Source organism: Palaemon carinicauda, chromosome 15 (assembly GCF_036898095.1).
Source record: "Palaemon carinicauda isolate YSFRI2023 chromosome 15, ASM3689809v2, whole genome shotgun sequence".
NCBI classification, from domain to species: Eukaryota; Metazoa; Arthropoda; class Malacostraca; order Decapoda; family Palaemonidae; genus Palaemon; species Palaemon carinicauda.
In genome coordinates, this window is record NC_090739.1 from 17,304,426 (window position 1) to 17,324,815 (window position 20,390).

Sequence of the window (20,390 nt, forward strand, 5' to 3'; positions counted from 1 at the left end):
GGCCTGCTCCTCGGGCATTACCCTGCGGGCAAACTCGTGGTCTGCATTGTTGTCCTAACCCCACCCCCCACCCCCAATTTTGACCTTTGCGAGTTGTTGACGGTCACTTGAAAGCCTCGGTTATGTTCCACTGCTAGTATTCTCACCTCCATTATCCTCTCCGAAATGGAAAGAAATTCGTTATTTAAAATGATTCAAGGACATGGGGTGAATTGTATCATGAGTTTGGCTTCGATAAGAGGCTCTTGTAGAATGCATCTTTTGGATTAATGTTTCTCATGGTTTCCTTAAAGAATAAATAAAATTTCCTCATCATTCTTCCACCTCAAATTGCATGCAGGAATTCCAGTCATATTTCTCTCTCTCTCTCTCTCTCTCTCTCTCTCTCTCTCTCTCTCTCTCTCTCTCTCTCTCTCTCTCATGGATAACCAATAACGTCATGGTTTCCAAGTGTCTATATTGTTCCCTGAAATGCAACACGATGTGGTATGGAATGCAGCTGCTACAGGATGGTTAGAATAACTTATTCGCCATAATCATTTGAGTCGAATATAAAGTGTAACCCTTATTTTAAGTGCTGAACATTAACATGGAAACTACGCTAAAAACAAAATACATATTAGTCGAAATTCAGAGCAATTAAAATAAAATTGTCATCGTAATGTAACTAGATTAGAGTTTAAGACGTGTAATTTTTTAGTCTTGATCTGAAGTAACTCTTAAATCCTTATGCGTTTTTGTAATTGAAGAATTTTGATATACAGACCAATGATTTTTTTTGCGTTTTTGCACCCCAATTTGAAGTTGAAAGATCCATTAAATATACGTTTTCTCACTAGATCTTTTTCTTCATATATATATATATATATATATATATATATATATATATATATATATATATATATATATATATATATAATCTCCATGTGTAATTTTATATTTTCCTAAAACAACGCAGTTTACTATAACCTGTATTGTTTTACGCTTGATCTGAAGTAGCTCTTGAAACTAGAGCATTATACGTTTTTTTAATTGAAGACCTTTAAAATTACAGACCAATTTTCTGCGTTTACGTTTTCTCAGTGGATCTTTTTCGTCATACGTGTAGATTTATATTTTCGTAAAAGTGATGGCCTCGCCCTTTCCTGGTATGAAAGGAAACTCCCTGATGGAAAGAAAGCAAGCCTTTCTTCTTGGTCGGAAGGTGTTGAGATTAAAAGTCAGAAACACGGGAACGGAATTTCCAGTAACGGCGCCTCTCATTGTTTTCTTCTTTTTTTTTTGGGGGGGGGGGGGGGGTAGGTGGGTGGAATTCTTAAGAAAAAACTTTTGCTTGTTAATCCTTTACTATTTCTGTTATTTATGAGTATTTTTTTCTTATGAAAAATTGAAGGAATAACATTGCTTTATTTGGAGTCGATTGTCAATTTAGAGAGATTATCATATGAATATATCTTAAAATAGTTGAAAGAATCATAAAACATAATGATTATCCTCTGTTGTAATTTTTCACTTGAGACTTTTTTTTTTCTTTCCAGTACCTCTGTGATACCATTTTTAGGTATTTTTAACCTCTTCCTCTTAACACTTCTGAATTATACGCCTTTGTCACCAACCTATGAAGCTCCATTCTTCTAGCAGGGCCAAGCCATCTCTAAACACCACTCCATACTTTCAAGTACATTAAAAAAGAAATTCCAATTTTTCATATTTCTCTTTGAATGCCACACTTTCTTCTCAGACGTTTCATCTCCGCTGATTCATTTTTTTTTCTATCTTTAGTATTCAATATCCACACCTCACTTCCATAAAGGAGAGTCGGTTCAACAATACATTCCTATATTCCTCCATAAACACTGTCTTTTTTTTCCTTCTATGAAAGGCCTTTTATTCTTATACTAACGTCTTCCTAGATATTTTTACATATCAGCATCTACCATTCTTCTACCATTATTATTATTATTATTATTATTATTATTATTATTATTATTATTATTATTATTATTACTAGCCAAGCTACAACCCTAGTTGGAAAAGCAAGATGCTATAAGCCCATGGGCTCCAACAAGGAAAAATAGCCCAGTTCGGAAAGGAAACAAGGAAATGAATACACTAAAAGAGAAATAATACAATCAAAATTAAATATTTTAAGAACAGTAACAACATTAGATTAGAGCTTTCATATATAAACTGTAAAAACTTAAAAAAGAGCAAGATTAATAAGATAGAACAGCGTGTCCGAGTGTACCCTCAAGCAAGAGAACTATTCCAAGACAGTGAAAGGCCATGGTACAGAGGCTAGAGTAGTACCCAAGACTAGAGAACAGTGGTTTGATTATAGTGTCCTTCTCCAATCAGAGCTGCGTACCACAGCTAAAGAGTCTCCTCTACCCTTACCGAGAGGAAAGTAACCACCGAACAATTACAGTGGAGTAGATAACCTCTTGAGTGAAGAAGAATTATTTGGTAATCTCAAGTGTTGCCAGGTGTTTGAGGACGGAGGAGAATGTGAAAAGAATATGCTAGACTATTCAGTTTGTGTAGGCAAAGACAAAATAAGCCGTAACCAGAGTAGTAGGTTGGCTAGGGCACCAGCCACCCGTTGAGATACTACCGCTGGAGAGGTATGGGGTCCTTTAACTGGCCAAACAGTACTACATTGGATCCTTCTCTCTGGTTACGGTTCTTTCCCTTTGCCTACACATACACCGAATAGTCTGGCCTATTCTTTACAGATTCTCCTCTGTCCTCATACACCTGGCAACACTAAGATTACTAAGCAATTCTTCTTTACCTAAGGGGGGTAATTACTGCACTGTAATTGTTCAGTGCCCACTTCCCTCTTGTTAAGGGTAGAAGAGAGACTTTAGCTATGGTAAGCAGCTCTTCTAGGAGAAGGATACTCCAAAATCAAACCATTGTTCTCTAGTCTTGGGTAGTGCCATAGCCTCTGTACCTTGGTCTTCCACTGTCTTGGGTTAGACTTATCTTGCTTGAGGGTACACTCGGGCACACTATTCTATCTAATTTCTCTTCCTCTTGTTTTGTTATTTTTTTTTTAGTTTATGTAGGAAATATTTATTTTAATGTTGTTACTGTTCTTCAAATATTTTATTTTTCCTTGTTTCCTTTCCTAACTGGGCTATTTTTCCTGTTGGGGCCCCTGGGCTTATAGCACCCTGCTTTTCCAACTAGGGTTGTAGCTTAGCAATTAATAATAATAATTTGACCTGACAAAGGACTCAATAATTCTCTAGCGGTAGTATCTTAACGAGTGGCTGGTGTCCTGGCCAACCTTCTACCTACAAAGTAATATTAATATCATATTAATATTAATTTCTCCAGCTTGTCAGTTTTCTTTTATAACATTATTTATGTTCATTTGTAATTTAAGCTTTCCAGCTGAAAACACCCAGACTTTTTCATAAGTCTGAGCTGTTACTATTCACTCTCCTCCGTCTGTATTATATCAGCTGCATTCATCAGTCATTCCACTTTCAGCCCATAACTATAAACCTACACAATTTGTAGTCTCTCTTAACTTCTCTCATCTCCAACAATAATTATATTAAACAAGAGTAGTAGTAGTAGTTGAATCAGTGGAACTTCAAAAGTTCAAAGTTGGAGCTAATGCTTTTTTGTTGACCAGGCGGACATGAGTCTTTTTATAGTTTATATATGACATATTTGTTTTTGACGTTGTTAATAGTTTATATATGACATATCTGTTTTGACGTTGTTACTTTTTTTAGAACGGTTTATTGTTAATTTGTTGTCTTCATTTATTTATTTCCTTATTTCCTTTCCTCACTGGGCTATTTTTTCCTATTGGGGCCCCTGGGCTTATAGCATCCTGCTTTTCCAACTAGGGTTGTAGCTTGGCTAGTAATAATAATAATAATAATAATAATAACAGTTATGGAGATAAACCCTATCATTCTCTCACACCACCATTAAAGAAATTAAATCACCCTCAACACCTTATCTTTTATACCTTATCAACTCTCTCATCATTCAATTCGGCCCCTCTTCTTCTATCTTCCCAGTTCAAGGAAGTTCTCAAAATGATTAATCGACCCTTAACTACATTCCCTTTCAGACATTTCCCCCATTTACATATTTTTGTCTTAACATTCATTTGTTCCTTGGCCTTTCTTTCTACATTGACTTCCCCGTAAAACTTCTTATCTTAAGGTTCTTGCACTTTTTATCCCCTCTATTTTTTCTGTTTTATTTAGAATTATTTATATATTTTTAAGTGGAATATGGTCCGTTATAATTTTGCCGTATCGTGCGTACGAGAGAGAGAGAGAGAGAGAGAGAGAGAGAGAGAGAGAGAGAGTGAGAGAGAGAGAGAGAGTGAGTGTGTATAAGCTCTTGGGTTAAATACCATCGTTATTTTAGGAAAACTACAAGTTTTTTGCCTTGATGCCCCATTCCGCGAAGTTGATTGATGTCTCATAGAAAGATCAGATTTTTATTCGTGGTTTTCTGCCGCTTGCTAATGGGCAAAGTTCCGGTTCTCAAGTTTATCGTGGTATTGCCTAGTTTGTGTCCGCTAAAATCTGGATATTTTATCGTTTATAAAGGCGCTCATTTACTTTCCTTCTTTATGGATTCTATTGCAGTATACTTCCTTTGTTGACTTATGAAATAAAGACTTTAAAAACAGTTGTCATATTCAAGACGCATTTTTCCTTTTCTTTTGAAGATTTGTTCATTATTTGTTTCAAGATTACATTTCTTATAGATATATCTTGTGTATATATATATATATATATATATATATATATATATATATATATATATATATATATATATATATATATATATATATACATACATAAGATATATCTATTAGAAATGTAATGTTGATATATATATATATATATATATATATATATATATATATATATATATATATATATATATATATATATATAAAGTATGTATATATACTGTGCAGTATATCATGTTTTTCCCATTGGAGAGATGGTGCCAGTGTGGAGTTCATAATTCATGATTCTCAGCAAGTTTAAAGGATGAGGTTGTTAGACCCACGTCCCTTTTCTTAACATTAACAGACGCTGGTACCTGTCTACAGCCGGTCAAACTTGTGATTTATAATCCGGAATCATTATTGGACCCAGAAATTATGAGCCATTTACTAAACCACTGGGCCAAGGCCTCCATTAACTTATCCACCACGCACAAGGTCGATAGGTCTGTGTTTCAGTGAATTATATTATATCTGAGCGGGATCTGAACTCTGAACCAGGCAGTGGAAGACTTTGGCGAAAACCTTAAGTAGATATATATATATATATATATATATATATATATATATATATATATATATATATATATATATATATATAGTTAGATAGATATATATATATATATGTGCATATATACACATTCACTTGAATATTTATAAATAGATATTTAATTATATTTATAATTGTTCAATGTAAATGAAGTATGTCTTTTCTTGAGCTGGTCATTGGTGTGACGCTGTGACTAGGAATTTTTTTTTTTTTAAAGCAATTACGTTTGCATTTACTTTTACGACCAGTACACCTACGTTCCCTTTGGGTAACCCACTTAAGCAATTATATGATTTCGAGAATGTGTTCTCAACAATGTCGCTCATTATATAAAAAAAAAAAAAAAAAAAAAAAAAAAAAAAAAAAAAAAAAACCGAAATGTCTCTTGACGGTCAATTCAGTTGCCGATAGATTTTAATTTTTGTTTTAGTGTATGCTTTGCGATCGTGACATTTTTCAAAGCCAACTTTATTAACAATTCAAGTATGAATGATATTATTACGGTAGCATTTTCATGCTGGAGCTTAGTCAGTGAAAAGTGAAAGATGATTTTATTATCGATTGCGTACGGGTGAAATCTTCAAACTCAGACATTTTTCACCTGCGTCGTGACAGTCTGAAGATGATGCGCCTGGGAGTGATTGAAGGGCCGGGAGGCAAATGAATACCTGATGCGGCGGAACATAAAAGCGAAGATAATTTCCTAATAGCAGACTTTGGTTCCAGCCACTTGACGGATATCTATATTTCCAGTTATCAGCGGTGACCAGATAGTAGAAGGATCGATGCTGACCTTCACGAGTCTTGAAGAAGACTTGCATCGACACTGGGGAGAATAGAATCTTTGCTTTTGAAAGTATTTTATGAATTTTTTTATCATAAGTGGAAAATCATGAATGTGTTTGTAGATTTTTATTTTCTCCCGAATTTCTTATGCAGGCATTGCGTTACACTATTTTTATTTTTGTGAGGGTGTTTCTTTGTAATAATTCCTGCAGGGTTTATTTGATTATAGTTTGATTTACATAAAACGTTGAGTTTTAATCACTTATTTTCTCAATTATTTTTTCTCATTTCCAATTTTGTGTTAAGATAATTTAAGGATTTAAATATCCTTCGCCCTAATCTTTACCATAATTTGCCATGTTTTCTGTTCTTCCTTTAAGGTAAATCGCGTTTAATTTTACCCACGGTCCACAAATTTCCGTTTGATAGCATATAAAATCTTTCTTTTTTTTTCTTATCATCTTTCATAGTTCCATTAAGAACCAGATTTTCAGAAGCCATTTTATCACCGTCAGTCACAGTAGTCGCAAATATGAATCATATGTCTCATTTCAATAACTGTCACGGCACTGATGGCTGTCAAAATGAAATGTGCCCTGGGAATTGCAAGACGCTGAAATAACATTCGGATCTTTAGTTTAATTACAGTTTCATTCCATTAACCTTGGTGCTCAAGAGTATCTGTCAACAAAATTTTAATACTAAAACTGTAGTCTCCCACTCTATCAAAGCAGTAGTCATTTTTAGTAACCTAAATGTTCACAGGAACAAACTATCACCTCAAATATATCGATAACCAGCTAATTTAAAGTACGGCAGTATATTAATTATAATTAAATAAAACTAATCATAATAGCTCAGTGGGTGTTGAAAGTATTTTGCTGAAAGCAGACCAGCCTCGGTCCAGTAAATACCTATATATATATATATATATATGCGTGTGTGTGTGTGTGCGAATAAAATGTATGTTTATGTGCGTGTACGAAAGTTTAAGAACATAACCATAAGTACAAGTGACCCTCCTCGTATTAAGACCACTCTGGGTGCCCATTTTCTGTACCGAAAATATCAAGTCACGAGAAATACGATATCATAAGTAGAAAGGTGAAATTATTATTATGACGCAGATGGAGGTATACGAATGGTATCAAATGGGAGACATCGTGTGTCATGCAGAGCTATAATCTCAATATCCGAAGAGTTAGTGCGGGCCCGCCTGTGTGTGGTCGTGCTGTGGGCCCATCGCTAGACTCACTCCCTTGAGGGCCATATCAGTAGATAGCTCAAAATAGTTTTGGGGAATTTCTTTTTATGTTGGTGATGCGGAAAAGAAAGGTGGTGATACTTGGATCGCACTTACAGTGTATATGTGTGTATACTTATACTAGTGTACGCGACCCGTCAAGAATGACGGCTAAATATTTAGATATTGAGATATGCGCCCACGCACATAGTTTCAACTCTTTCCAGCCCCCTCCCCCTTTCCTAACTACACACGGCAGATTGGGTAATTTGTGGGAAATTGTAGTTTCTGAGTGGTTGCCGCTCAGCGTGACAGGAAAGATTGTGTATATATATATATATATATATATATCGTACTTCTAAGTGTATTAACCTGTTCATACACTGCATACCAGTTTTCAGAAAATGAGACTACAGTATTGTCTGTCAATGAATTGGCAATATTAGAGTCCAGAGAGGAGTTAAATGCATTCACGTAGGTGGATAGATACGAGCATGTTTTAAAAGATAGCCAGGAAAGAAAAACCGAATAGATCCTTCGCGTGAGTAAGGGTAGGCAAGTTTTTATGGGGGTCATAGAAGGGGGAACTTTTCGATGGGTTTTTCTGTGTAGAGGGAAATATCGGATTCGTAGGCCTACTCCATCTCATTATATCTTAACTGTTGTTATTCTATGGCAAGGGGAGTTCATCATTTTGATTTTTTTTTCTTTATTTATTTAAAAGAGTTACCTAACAAACTTCTGTCCACAGCCATAAAGATCAGGAAGATGAACGTGTGAATTAAAACAGGAATGTTATAGAAAGAATTACAGTCTCTAACGTTCTCATGTTGAGATGTGGAACAGCAAAGCCGTGAAACATAAACCTTGGAACTGTGAATTTTATTGATTGCTTGTGTGCGACTCCTCATGAAAATTTTGGAGGAAATTTAACCCTCCGTCGTTGAAGTTTTCCTCAAAAAACTTTTTGTTGTGTTTGGTTTTAACGAAACTGCCATCATGTGTACCTTCCGCTTGTGTATGGTGCATATGATGTACAATTCAATCAATGTGGTAAGTGTCCTTCATTTTTGTGTTCAATTTGGTATTTGTATTTGACGAAGCTTTTTGTAAACAGTTGTAATAAAAAAAAATTTAATGTACATACAGATGCAATTAATCTCTCTCTCTCTCTCTCTCTCTCTCTCTCTCTCTCTCTCTCTCTTTTGTTGCGGAAATTGAAGGCGTTATGAAGCCATTACCGGTGTTTCTTGCTGAATAATTCCTTCAATGACTTTAGTTCACTGAAGGTCAATTTCCTCATTTTTCCCATAAATCCTCGTTCTTGATCAGCCCAATCATCTTGACATTCCCCCAATCATCTTGTATTGAAGTACAGTATAGTATACTTGAAAATGGTTATACTTTTTAATTCACTCTGAAGTAAATATGAACGTTTTTATTGTTCACTTTGCGAAACTAAACTTTTTTATCATTTATTTGGTTTCCTGAGATTTGATAATCATCTTGGATTTTTTCCCTCTATAATTCAGACCAGATGTTTTGAGTATGATGGCTGTCCATATTCTTTTCTTTAATGCCGTTCCTGTCCCAAGGATGACAAATCTCCAAACACGTTCTGTCCGTTCATGCTGGGGCCGTCTCAGACTTTTTTTTTTTTTTGTCATCTGAAATGTATCATTACAAATTTAACCTGTTTGAAAAATTCATCCCTCCCCCACCAGCACAGACACACACACCGGGAAGTTTTGAAGATATCTGGCGGAGTACAAGCGTTTCATTTTGTCTTGGTTATTGTATTAGTTCATTTAGAAATATATCTAAATTTCCTGGATTGTTCTAAATACATCCTAATATTCCTGTTATATAAATGTATTCTTTAAATTAACTTTTAATACTTTTGATAACACGCAATAAGCTTACTTTTTATAGACCCATCACAGGCTTAGCTGTTGTCAGAGACTGGAGATATCTACCTCAGGAAAATGTTTTAGTTCCTCGGAGGTTCTGGGATTTTAATGTCAGCGTTGAAATTTTATTGCTCGAAGTTTCCTATCATGTCCATTTCCATCTTCTAAAAACACTATTATACAAGTTACAATTTCATATATTCAGTACTTAGACCCACTCTTCATTCGCAAAGCGTTTGTCGAAGTCCCTATCTTGCTACCCAGCCTCTCCAGCTATTACTTCATAGTCCATTTCCATCTTCTAAAAACACTATTATACAAGTTACAATTTCATATATTTATTACTTAGACCTTCTCTAAATTCGCAAAGCCTTTGTCAAAGCCCCTATCTTGCTACACAGCCTCTCCAGCTGTTAATTCAAAGTACAAACTTCATCTCATTTACTTTCCGAAACTTTATCTCCGTGTAAAACCCATTTGAACTGCCTCTCTTCGCCGTCTCATTATGATACTGCATAACCCTGTGATACCAGTGGCAGGTCATCAGGAAACCTTTCATAGACCAAATCAAGTCAACATTGAATGGTGAAAGTTGTCCAATTTCTGGGAGCCCGGTTATCGACATCAACTCTCTCAGATATTATATTTGTTCGTCATAATATGATACTTGTGAGATTTTTTCTTGGCAGTTATTATGGGAAAGGATCAGTTTATAAATAAATTACGTAACACATGTACACTAGTTCTGACACATCCATCTCTCTCTCTCTCTCTCTCTCTCTCTCTCTCTCTCTCTCTCTCTCTCTCTCTCTCTCTTTCTCCACCACTGTATCTTTGTGGATATCTCTCGATGACAGTAACATGTTCTCTTTATTGATAATTGTTTGATAAGCAGTTAAGCAAAGTTTTATGCGGCCAGTTCTTGAACGGGGGACCGCCAACACATGCCCCTATTTATACAGTACTGTATATATAAATTTATATATATATTATACATATTTATATTGTGTGTGTGCTTAAACAAATATCCTGTATCAGAGAAGCTTTATAATAATGAATAGAAGGTGAATGTCATTAACTAGCACCACTTGAATATTTTTTTCATTAGTTAATAAATTGTTTATTTCATTCTGTATATAAGGAAATGTCGTTTCCCTAATGCTAATAGCAGTGAAATTTTCTTTTTAAGAATATTACTTTAGCGATAGACGTTGGTAGTCAAGGAAATTCATTAACTGCATCATCTTCTCCCAGTGATCATTGGAAGTGATTTCCAATTGCGATTGAATCAGGATTCCCAATTATCTGATTCACTCACATTATCCTTTCCCCTGTAATGTTTCAAAGGACAGTGTTCCTAACGACGTAAAGTGATCCTCTCTCTCTCTCTCTCTCTCTCTCTCTCTCTCTCTCTCTCTCTCTCTCTCTCTCTCTCTCTCTCTCATTTGGCTGCGTAGTTCCAAAATATAGCCATCGAGTTCTCAAGAATTATTTGAGATGATTTTCTTTATGGTATTCCTTTATCCTATAAGTGCGACACACTATAGTTGAATAACATCCGTGTACACAATTTACTGCCCCTCATACGTTCCTCAAATTTCTTTCACAGACTTAAATAAAAGTTCTAAGTATACACAGTATTGTTGTATGACTTGCAGTATTGAATACGCATGGATGTTTCTAGGACCTTAGAGCATTACTTTTTGCATGGTATTTTGTTGATCTTCAAATCCTACTGTTCTCAACAAGTACTTTTTAGCCTACCGTCTCGTTTTTTTTTTTTTTTTTTTTCAACTTAGGAGTAATGCTCTCTCGTATATCTGAAGTTAGCCCTCCTCTTTGCAACCCTCTTTTTCAAAAGAATATTCTTTTAACAGTTCATCTAAAAATTTTCATGATCCCTCACACATATTTCACTCCCTTGGATATAACATTTCCTATATATTTACGTCGGCAATATTGGCAAACTTTGGCAGTATTCGCTCCCATGTTTGTATAAAAATGTGAGCTGTCTTCATAAAATCTAATGATTTCTCATTCCAGTCTTTCTGCCACTCATATTAATTCCCTCTTTATTCCCACCTGCTTTAGCATATTCTTCATACCGTTATAATGATATTTAACATGCTGTTAATAAGTTTCCAGGGGAAATTAAGTGTTATTATTCTCCATGATACAAGGCTATCGTTTTTTTCATGGATGTGGTAGCCTATTTGAAACGCCCGTGCCTGGCGATCTACTCGACTGGGGTTCGAGACCCACTCAAGCTCGAAAGTTTTTTGTAGTGTCTGCAACCACACCATCCTTGCGAGGTAAGGGTGGAAGGGTTTTTTTGGGGGTAGTCTTAGGTCTACCTGTTGAGTCAGCGGGCAACCATTGCCTGACCCTCCCTGGTCCTAGCTTGGATAGAGAAGTGGCTTGGCGCTGCTCATATTTAATATCTAGGGCATTGTCACTGCCCCTTGCCTCTGCCATTTCTGATTGAACTTTAAATCTTGAACCTTTTAACCAAGATGTTTGTCATTTAAATCATAATTTTCCCAGTTTTTTTTATAAATTTCGATCACCACCTTTCCTAAAACCTTTCCAGATAAGCTGAGCAATATCAGCTTTATTACTACTTCCTCGCTCATGCCACATTTTGTATTAGACGGAAAATTGTCTCTTTTTAATTGGTATTGACCTTTTATTATTATCTGCAATACCTTGCATCTTTTTACTACTCTTCCTTTTCATGACCACATTGATCCCTATCAACTCGCTTATTTTGATATGAAATGATCTTTCTTTTTTGAGAAATTAGCTATTTGATTTTAGGAACCCTGCAAACTCAAGGTGATTCGACTACAGGGTTTAATATCGCCTTTATTTCCATTTCATTGTAATTTACACAACTTCTTACTGTTACTTATTCCAGTCAATTGTATGTTTACTCGACTTGTTTTTTCTCATTTTTGTAAACATCCGAAATCTTCAAAATACTTGCCATATTCTGACCTCCGATTCCCCTCCCCCCTGTCATCATTATTCTTAACGCTTTCTTTGGAAATTATTTAAAACACATTTTCATAACTTTTAGGAGCAAATTTTTTTCCCCTTTGTGTATTTACATAACGCCATGATTTCCCAAAAAGCATTCTTAAGTGAACAGCTCACCAACGCTCTTTTTCTATATATTCCGCATAGTTATAAACCATCACCTGACCCATGAGAAAATCCATCAATAATGCCCACACTATTTGATTTGTATTAAAAAGCTCCATTTTTAATTGTCTGTATTTATTGTGAATGAAGTACAAGCAGGAAATTTTATCAAGTCAATGAATGTAAAGTCACAAATAGGTTCGGCAAGTTAATTTAATATATATTTCTCTATCTATCATATTAAATATTGAGATTGAAACAAACGTTGCTTCTAATAAATAATTAACTAAATAATTAACGTCGTTATTTTTTTGAAGTGCAGGAAATAGGAAATCGAAATATAATTTGTGATGTTCAATCAATTTAAATCTCGAATATATTCCCACGAGATTTCCTGTAGTTTGTCGTCGGGTGGGAAGGAATATTCGTTATTAGGATTAACAAACGAAGCTCCTGATTTAGCATTGTATTCACGAAGTTACATAAATATATTTTGTAATTTATATCACTTTTATGTCCCTCGAAAAACTACCGACGAAGTGTTTTTCCGTTACGGGAAAATTATCAAGTTCATGCATTTCTTTTTCAATATTAGAATATTCTAAGTCTTAAAAAACATTTTGCGTTACAAATACTGTATGAAATATGGTGAACTTTAATACTGTTGAATTGGTGATATGCGAAATAATTTCAAATGACAGTAATAATGCCTTTTAATATTTCAGTTTAAATATTCATTACTTTAAGGTAGCCACAAGTCAAGTTTTGTGTATGTAATTAACTTAGAAAAATAATAGTAAAAAAAAAAAACCATATAAGTAATAGCTGCTTTTAAATTTAACCCCGTGAAGACTTTAAAAGTCCCGAACTTCATTGAATATTTTTTCTCATTGCTTAATTTATCATTAAATATATGATTCTGGTACAGAAGAAGCAGCGATTCTGTAGTGGGCATTCATCTCGATTTAATTGAAATATAGCTTTATCTTTAACATTTAAAATATCCATAATAAAGCGAGTTCTCTAGTAAATTACTATATACACACACACACACACACACACACACACACATATATATATATATATATATATATATATATATATATATATATATATATATATATATATATATACTATCATATTCATTTCTATCGTTTCCTAAAAAGGGATTTTACAAAATAATTTAAAAGCCAATTACTGTAGTCCAAGCACCTCTTTCCTATGTTCGATTTTTGTTTAAGAAAAAAAATGTAGAATCCATTTCGTCATTAGTAGCACTTGAATGATATTGCTTTATATCATTCTAATTTACCTCCGTTCCCACTTCTTTTGTTTTTTCATTTACCTGGCCTGATTGGTAACATCTCTGCCTGGTGTTTTCCAGTCCCGCTCAGACTCGTTAGTGCCATTAGTGTCAGCAACCTCACCATCCTTGTGACCTAAGGTTGGGGGTTTGGGGGAGCCTATAGTTCTATCTGCCGAGTCATCAGCAGCCACTGCCTGGCCCTCCCTGGTTCTAGCTTGGGTGGAGAGGAGGCTTGGGCGCTGATCATATAATATATGGTCAGTCTCTAGGGCATTGTCCTGATTGCTAGGGCAATGTCACTGTCCCTTGCCTCTGCCATTCATGAGCGACCTTTAAGACCAGTTCAACAACAGTGTTTCCTCCAGCTGCACTTGGTTGCTAAATGGTCCTGAAGCCACCAGCTATATAGTCAATATCATTTCATGGTTACGAGTCAATCCTAATGAATCTCATGTTACATTGTAGGTCTTAATTGAAGGTGTTGGCATCCGGATTTTAGTCCTCTCTTCCATCTTGCTGTCTAACTTCTTTTAACTTTTACTTAATATTGCAACTGGTGGGTTTTGCCCAATTGCCGAATGACCCTCCCGGTACTAGCACCATGCCACTTGGCCTATATTCCATAAATCAGATATGCTGTATAAGTGGCTACAGACTTCCACAAATAACAACGTCAAGTTTGATTTTAACATTCATGCACGTCTATCAATATGTGTCCATTGAACTGTAAAAAATTTTTCTATACTAATATTCCATAATAGAGGCAATTTCTATTCTCTAAATTTTTTATTGTTAAAATGAAACGTTTTAGATGTGTGAAACTGAAAAAATACAATTTTATAATGAAACCCCCTTCAGAGAAAATGTAGCCAGTCACTTGCTGTTGGCTAATGGAAAAATGTGGTGGAAGCAAAAGAGGATGTCTGGTCCGTTAGCTATCATGTCCGTTGTGGGCTTTCTTTTTCTCCCAGAAAAAAAAATAGTAATAGACGGCATTGGCTTTTCCTTTTAGGGAATTTTGTTCTGAACCCGGCTTTGGCTTTATGGACGTCAGATTAGTGTTGATTCTTACTTTCTTACATATGATGTTTCTTGGTTGAGAAACTCACTCTCTCTCTCTCTCTCTCTCTCTCTCTCTCTCTCTCTCTCTCTCTCTCTCTCTCTCTCTCGAAAATAAACAGTAAAACATTACACAAGGATTTTCAGTATATTTATTTTCCACAATGAATTAAATCAATTTTATAATTAGATTTTTAAAAAAAGGAAAAGGACAACCATGAATGTACTCTGCTTTGACTTCTCATGAAGCGCAGATGCCATTTTGAAAGGATTCTCCACTGTTTCTTATGTTCTCCATTTCCTCCAAGTATTTCATCAAGATTTCAAATAATATTTTATGGACATATTGATTGTACTTTGACATATCATGTTATGCAGTAATCTAGCGAGTGTTGATAAATAACGACACTACATGAATGTGAATAACAGAGTACGAATTAATCTTAATATACCTTGTATGTTAATGGAAGATTAATGTTGAATATTCTAGAAAGCTTAAAGTGAATATAAATTCAGTTTGTGACTGCCTTCTAATTTAGTATTTTCTTTTCAGGTGATAGCGTTAGTATGCGGCATCATCACTGCTTTTCTGATGGTGTTGGCGCTTTCATCGTCAGACTGGTTACTGGCACAGGGATGGCGCCAAGGTCTTTTCGCCCACTGCATTGGCGATGGCGCCCCAAAACCATTACCCTTCCAGATCAACGCTGAAGTCGGATGTCATACTGCCAGAGACGAACGTAAGTATCTCCTTCTTCCTACAAACACACGCACATGGGGGAATTGCTTACATAGGTCTGTTATTATTATTATTATTATTATTATTATTATTATTATTATTATTATTATTATGATTATAGCTAAGCTACAACCCTAGTTGGGAAAGCAGGATGCTATAAGCCCAAGGGCTCCAACAAGGAAAAATAGCTCACTGAGGAAAGGAACTAAATAAACTACAAGGGAAGTAATGAACAATTAAAATAAAACACTAAGAACAGTAACAACATTAAAATATATCATTCATATATAATCTATAAAAAGAGATTCATGTCAGCCCCTTCAACTTTAAAACATTTGCTGCAAGTTTGAATTTTTGAAGTTCCACCGATTCAACTACCAGATTAGGGAGATCATTCCACAACCTGGTCACAGTAGGCATAAAACTTCTAGAGTACTGTGTAGTATTGAGCCCTATAATATTGCTACTGGTGCGGTGGGGAATAAAAAGACAGTAGTCAGAGTTTGAAGAATGGAAAGATTGTTGTACCAGAGATTAATGAGAGTACAAGTGATATGGTGTGGCAAAGTACATGACAAGGATATTTGTTATATTTCTGTATTAAAGAAATATTCCAAACGAATGTATGTAATAATTTATGTATAGGATTGTATGATGGTATTGAAGATAAAGTAAACAATGGGAATTATAGGAGACTGCATATAAAGAATATGTATAGTAGAATTTCAGTTTAGAAAGTTTGACTAGCGGTATAGGTGTAAGTTGAACAACAGGTTTAGAGAAAGGAGGGGGAGTGTGGACTGTGGTGTGGATGAAGTGTTTTTTATGGAACAGTTTAAGCGATAGGGTTTAAAGAGAAAAAAAAAGCCGTGCATGATATATCCTACATAAAACAAAGGAAGGCTTTGATGAGATAATCAGTAGAGAGAAAATATTGGAGTATTGAAAATGTATGTTAAAGGAGGGAAATTATTATTATTATTATTATTATTATTACTTGCTAAGCTACAACCCTAGTTGGAAAAGCAGGATGCTATAAGGCTAGGGGCCCCAACAAGGAAAATAGCCCAGTGACGAAAGGAAAAAAGTTAAAATAAAATATTTAAAGAAGATTACCATTAAAATGAATGTTTCCTATATAAACTATAAAAAATTTAACAAAACAAGAGGAAGAGAAATTAGATAGAATAGTGTGCCCGAGTGTACCATCAAGCAAGAAAACTAAAGAAAATTAAATTTTTGTTTTTCATTGAAACGAAGCATTTGTTAAATAACTTTTAGTGTGAGAAAGGGGGTGAGAGAAGATATGTTGTGTTGTCTTCGTGGCTGTTTTATTATTTTAGGGATAGATGGATTTATGAATTTGCGCTATATACCCAGCCTGTGAAGTCATTCATTTCTTGGAAGAAACCTGAAATAAACCTTAGATGTAGGTATAAAGTTGTAAAGTACGTAAATGGGTTATAAATGGAGTGAGAAATTACTTGGTTTATAGGTGAAATAGTGCTGTTAGGAATAGTGTAGGTTACTCCTTGAAACTAGTGAAACGGGTTAACGTATTTGCAAGAGGAGTTAGTTTATTGAGAATGAAGCGATTATTAATCGGGGTATTTGAAAGTAAGTATAAAAGTGGTTAGATGAATCATTTGAGAGCATATTTGCCAACAGATTGAAATGGTGAAGAATGTGGAGAAGAATAATGTGTTGAAAAAGATTACCCTCTGTGTAAGAGTAGATCAGTGTTTTGGTTATGTGAAAGAATGGTAGATGAAACCTTGGTAAAAAGTGTTTAACATAGGAATGATAAGAGGAAGGAGAGAAAGGCCCAACACTTGCTGGATAGATAGAATCGAAGAGGAATTGGCACTTAACTCTTAGGAAGTGTCAGACTGCATGCAAGTTTGAAGGGAATTATGCATCAGACTAAGAGTGGTTTAACGAGTCCCTGACAAGCCTTCAGTGTAGGTGTATAAAGTAGCTATTGTTGGTGAAGCTTCTTCTAAAGGTGTGGCAACTTTCATTTCATTTTCTTATTAGGAGAAATGACTAGATGATATGTGTTCAATATGAATTAATAATTAAACCCTATATGTAGTCAAGTATAGTGATTGTAGTAATATTGCTGCAGCCATTCTGCCAAATGATTATACTAGGTAAAATAGTTGCCTGAGCTAAAAAAAAAAAAAAAAAAAAAAATTGCTCAGGCAACTTAATACCATGAATTACATCACACCTAAAGATTAAAGATGTCTAGTTTCAGTTCCAATTTAATCTGAATAGATGCCCATCAGAATGCAGCTGAACAAACCAATTAGAATATCTAATCCGACCTTTTCCATATAAATGTTATCTTGATCTCTTGTTCAGGTTTTCCTTGTATGGATTATTTCTGAAGACAATAAGGTACACCATTGGAACTTGACTGAATTCAGAATTCTTAGAATTATTGTATATTGTATACGGGTGATTTTAAATCCTTTTCATGGTTGAATTATTATTGTTTCATTGCTGTGGTCGTGAAATGGACTAGGGATTAATAAATATTGTACAATAATCCATTCTAATAGCATACATATTTACCTTGCAGCTTATATTATGGCAAGTGCAGCACTGTGTGTCATTTGCTTGTTGCTGGATGTATTTGCAACACTTATGACCGGCCTTGGTCTAAGCAGCAATGACCCTGCAGTAAAAACCCGCTACTACCGAATTGCCGTTTGGGTCATGACTGTTGCTTGTGAGTATAATTAATGTACATGGTTATCAGAAGCAGTACAATTTCATTGGAAGAATTATGCCTGGGATATGAAAATACACTGTTAATAATGAGGGATTATCCATAATAAAATAGTATCATTGATAGTTTTCAATAAGACCTTTATTCTATTCTTTTTCAGTGATTGCTATCCTTATTGCCCTCATCCTGTATCCCGTATTCTTCGCCCAGGAGCTGGAGCTTGGTATGTAAATCTTTGATTGTATCACGTATTTATTCATTGTATTAGTGAAGAATATTAGGTAGCAAGATGATTCCAGAGGTGAAATAGCATTCATTCCAGTGATTGTTAATCAGTGGAATGTACTTCTTAAGACTAAATTTACTTGTAGGTAATCGAACCTTGTGGGAGTTTGGATGGGCCTATGGTGTAGGCTGGGGTGCTGCCATTTTCCTATTTGGAGCAGTTGTATTGCTACTGTGTGACCAGGAGGAGGAAGAAATATATTATAAAGAACGAACTATCATCCATGCCGAGAATGATTCCAGGTCAGTGTGTAAATCGTGTAATATTATCGAGTTTAAATTTCCCAAGACACTTGCCAAAATTGCATTTGGAATTAGCATTTAATAACCTAAGTATTTAAATACTTGCTTTGCCTCAAAAAGTTTCTTTTTGGTTCACAAATTATTAAAGATCATGTCTAATATCTCTAATTTGAAATAAGGATTAATTTTAAATTGTTTATACAGCTAAATATTTTTAGATGCTTATTAATATTTTTTTTTTTTTTTTTTGTATTTGGATTTAACTATGTATATCAGTATGAATAACCTGTTGTTTTGCTATGCACTCAATTTTAATGTCCATGTGGATATTTTTTTTTTTTATTTCAACTGTAATTTTGAAATGTTATGTTATGTAACTGTTTAAAAAGAATCTTCTTTACCTTTGATATCTCAGACCTGATTTAAACTTTTCAGTAAAGGTGTAAATGCTATCATAAAGTATGGCTTAGTTGTAAGAATTTACAATTAAGATAAATTATCCAAAAATTTTACTTTTAACTTTGCTATTATTTGTAGTATTTTAGAAATAGAAACTCATTCTCTCAATTTAGCACTGCTAAAATGGCTCAAAATGATACCTTTCCAAAATTGAAAACATGCATTAATAGGCTTTATATACAAAAAAGTTCATGTTACTAAGGAAAGGGAGAGACTATTCTTAGCTTTGGTAAGATCCCCACATCTCTTGTCATTATCTCAGTGTAATTTGCTAATCTGCTAATCCTCTATCTCTGCTAATGTGGCCTGTTGATGCAGGTGAAATGTCCTTTTTTTCAAAGTTGTTAAAGTGGCCTCAATACGTATCTTCAGATTATGTAGCCACACGAGTCGTAGCAATAGTTACTCTTACGATTCTTGCCGAATGGTCCTTTAACTCTATTTGTAGATTTTTGAATGCAAGCAGGCCTCTTGAAGTGACAGACGCAACTCGGATATAAACCCAAGTTTCACTTATTCACTGAATTTATCATGGTACTATTTTGCCCGGTGGACTGCAAGTCAACCCTCGAGATGCTCTTATTCCCCTGGCTACCCAAGTATCTGCACTTCTGGCCTTGTCAGTAATTGTTATTGATCATCGTACTTACAAAACTTTTGTTCTTAGCACCAAGAAGCTTTTGAAAAGGACTTTCCAGTACCATTTCTATCCATATAGGTTCGTTGTATGTTTCTCATAAAGGAAGAGCCTTCCATTTACATCTTGCTTTAAAACTAGATGGAGGAAGTCTGGTTTTCCCTGAACTTCATGATTTTCCCCCCTAGGTAATCAACCCTCATCTGCTTTCAATGATGAATTGCTCAGTGCTTTTCTTCATATGGCTGGTATTGACAGATATTTTACAAATAGAACAGCCAAGTGATAAGAATTTATGCTGTTCATCAAAGATGACACCAGCTAATACTTTCATATCTAGACCACTATGTTATCAGTTGACTTTTCCTTATGGTCTATACCTGTAATAAATCTACTGGATTTAAATATATTTATAATCTAGCAAGCATTTTCTGTTACCAACAACTTGCTTAAAAGATGCATCAAATACAGGTACTGTAGAGTACTGTAATTCCATTTTTTGAAAAGACCATAAT

At 34.7% G+C, this 20,390-nt stretch overlaps 2 protein-coding genes across 3 annotated transcripts in view; one reads left to right on the forward strand and one right to left on the reverse strand.

The window, feature by feature from the left end:
- LOC137654494 (filaggrin-2) overlaps nt 1-20,390 on the forward strand; it is a 78,753-nt gene that overhangs the window by 53,136 nt on the left and 5,227 nt on the right. For both annotated transcript variants that reach the window (XM_068388163.1, XM_068388164.1), the window contains exons 2-5: nt 15,329-15,515; nt 18,102-18,251; nt 18,412-18,474; nt 18,623-18,779. In XM_068388163.1, the coding sequence (XP_068244264.1) occupies nt 15,329-15,515; nt 18,102-18,251; nt 18,412-18,474; nt 18,623-18,779 (557 nt within the window). The remainder of the gene's footprint in view (nt 1-15,328; nt 15,516-18,101; nt 18,252-18,411; nt 18,475-18,622; nt 18,780-20,390) is intronic.
- The window catches only part of Vps50 (vacuolar protein sorting 50), a 244,468-nt gene continuing 239,482 nt past the window's right edge, over nt 15,405-20,390 (reverse strand). Inside the window, exon 9 of the mRNA XM_068388162.1 lies at nt 15,405-15,533. The gene's annotated coding sequence lies outside the window, so the exon portion shown is untranslated. The remainder of the gene's footprint in view (nt 15,534-20,390) is intronic.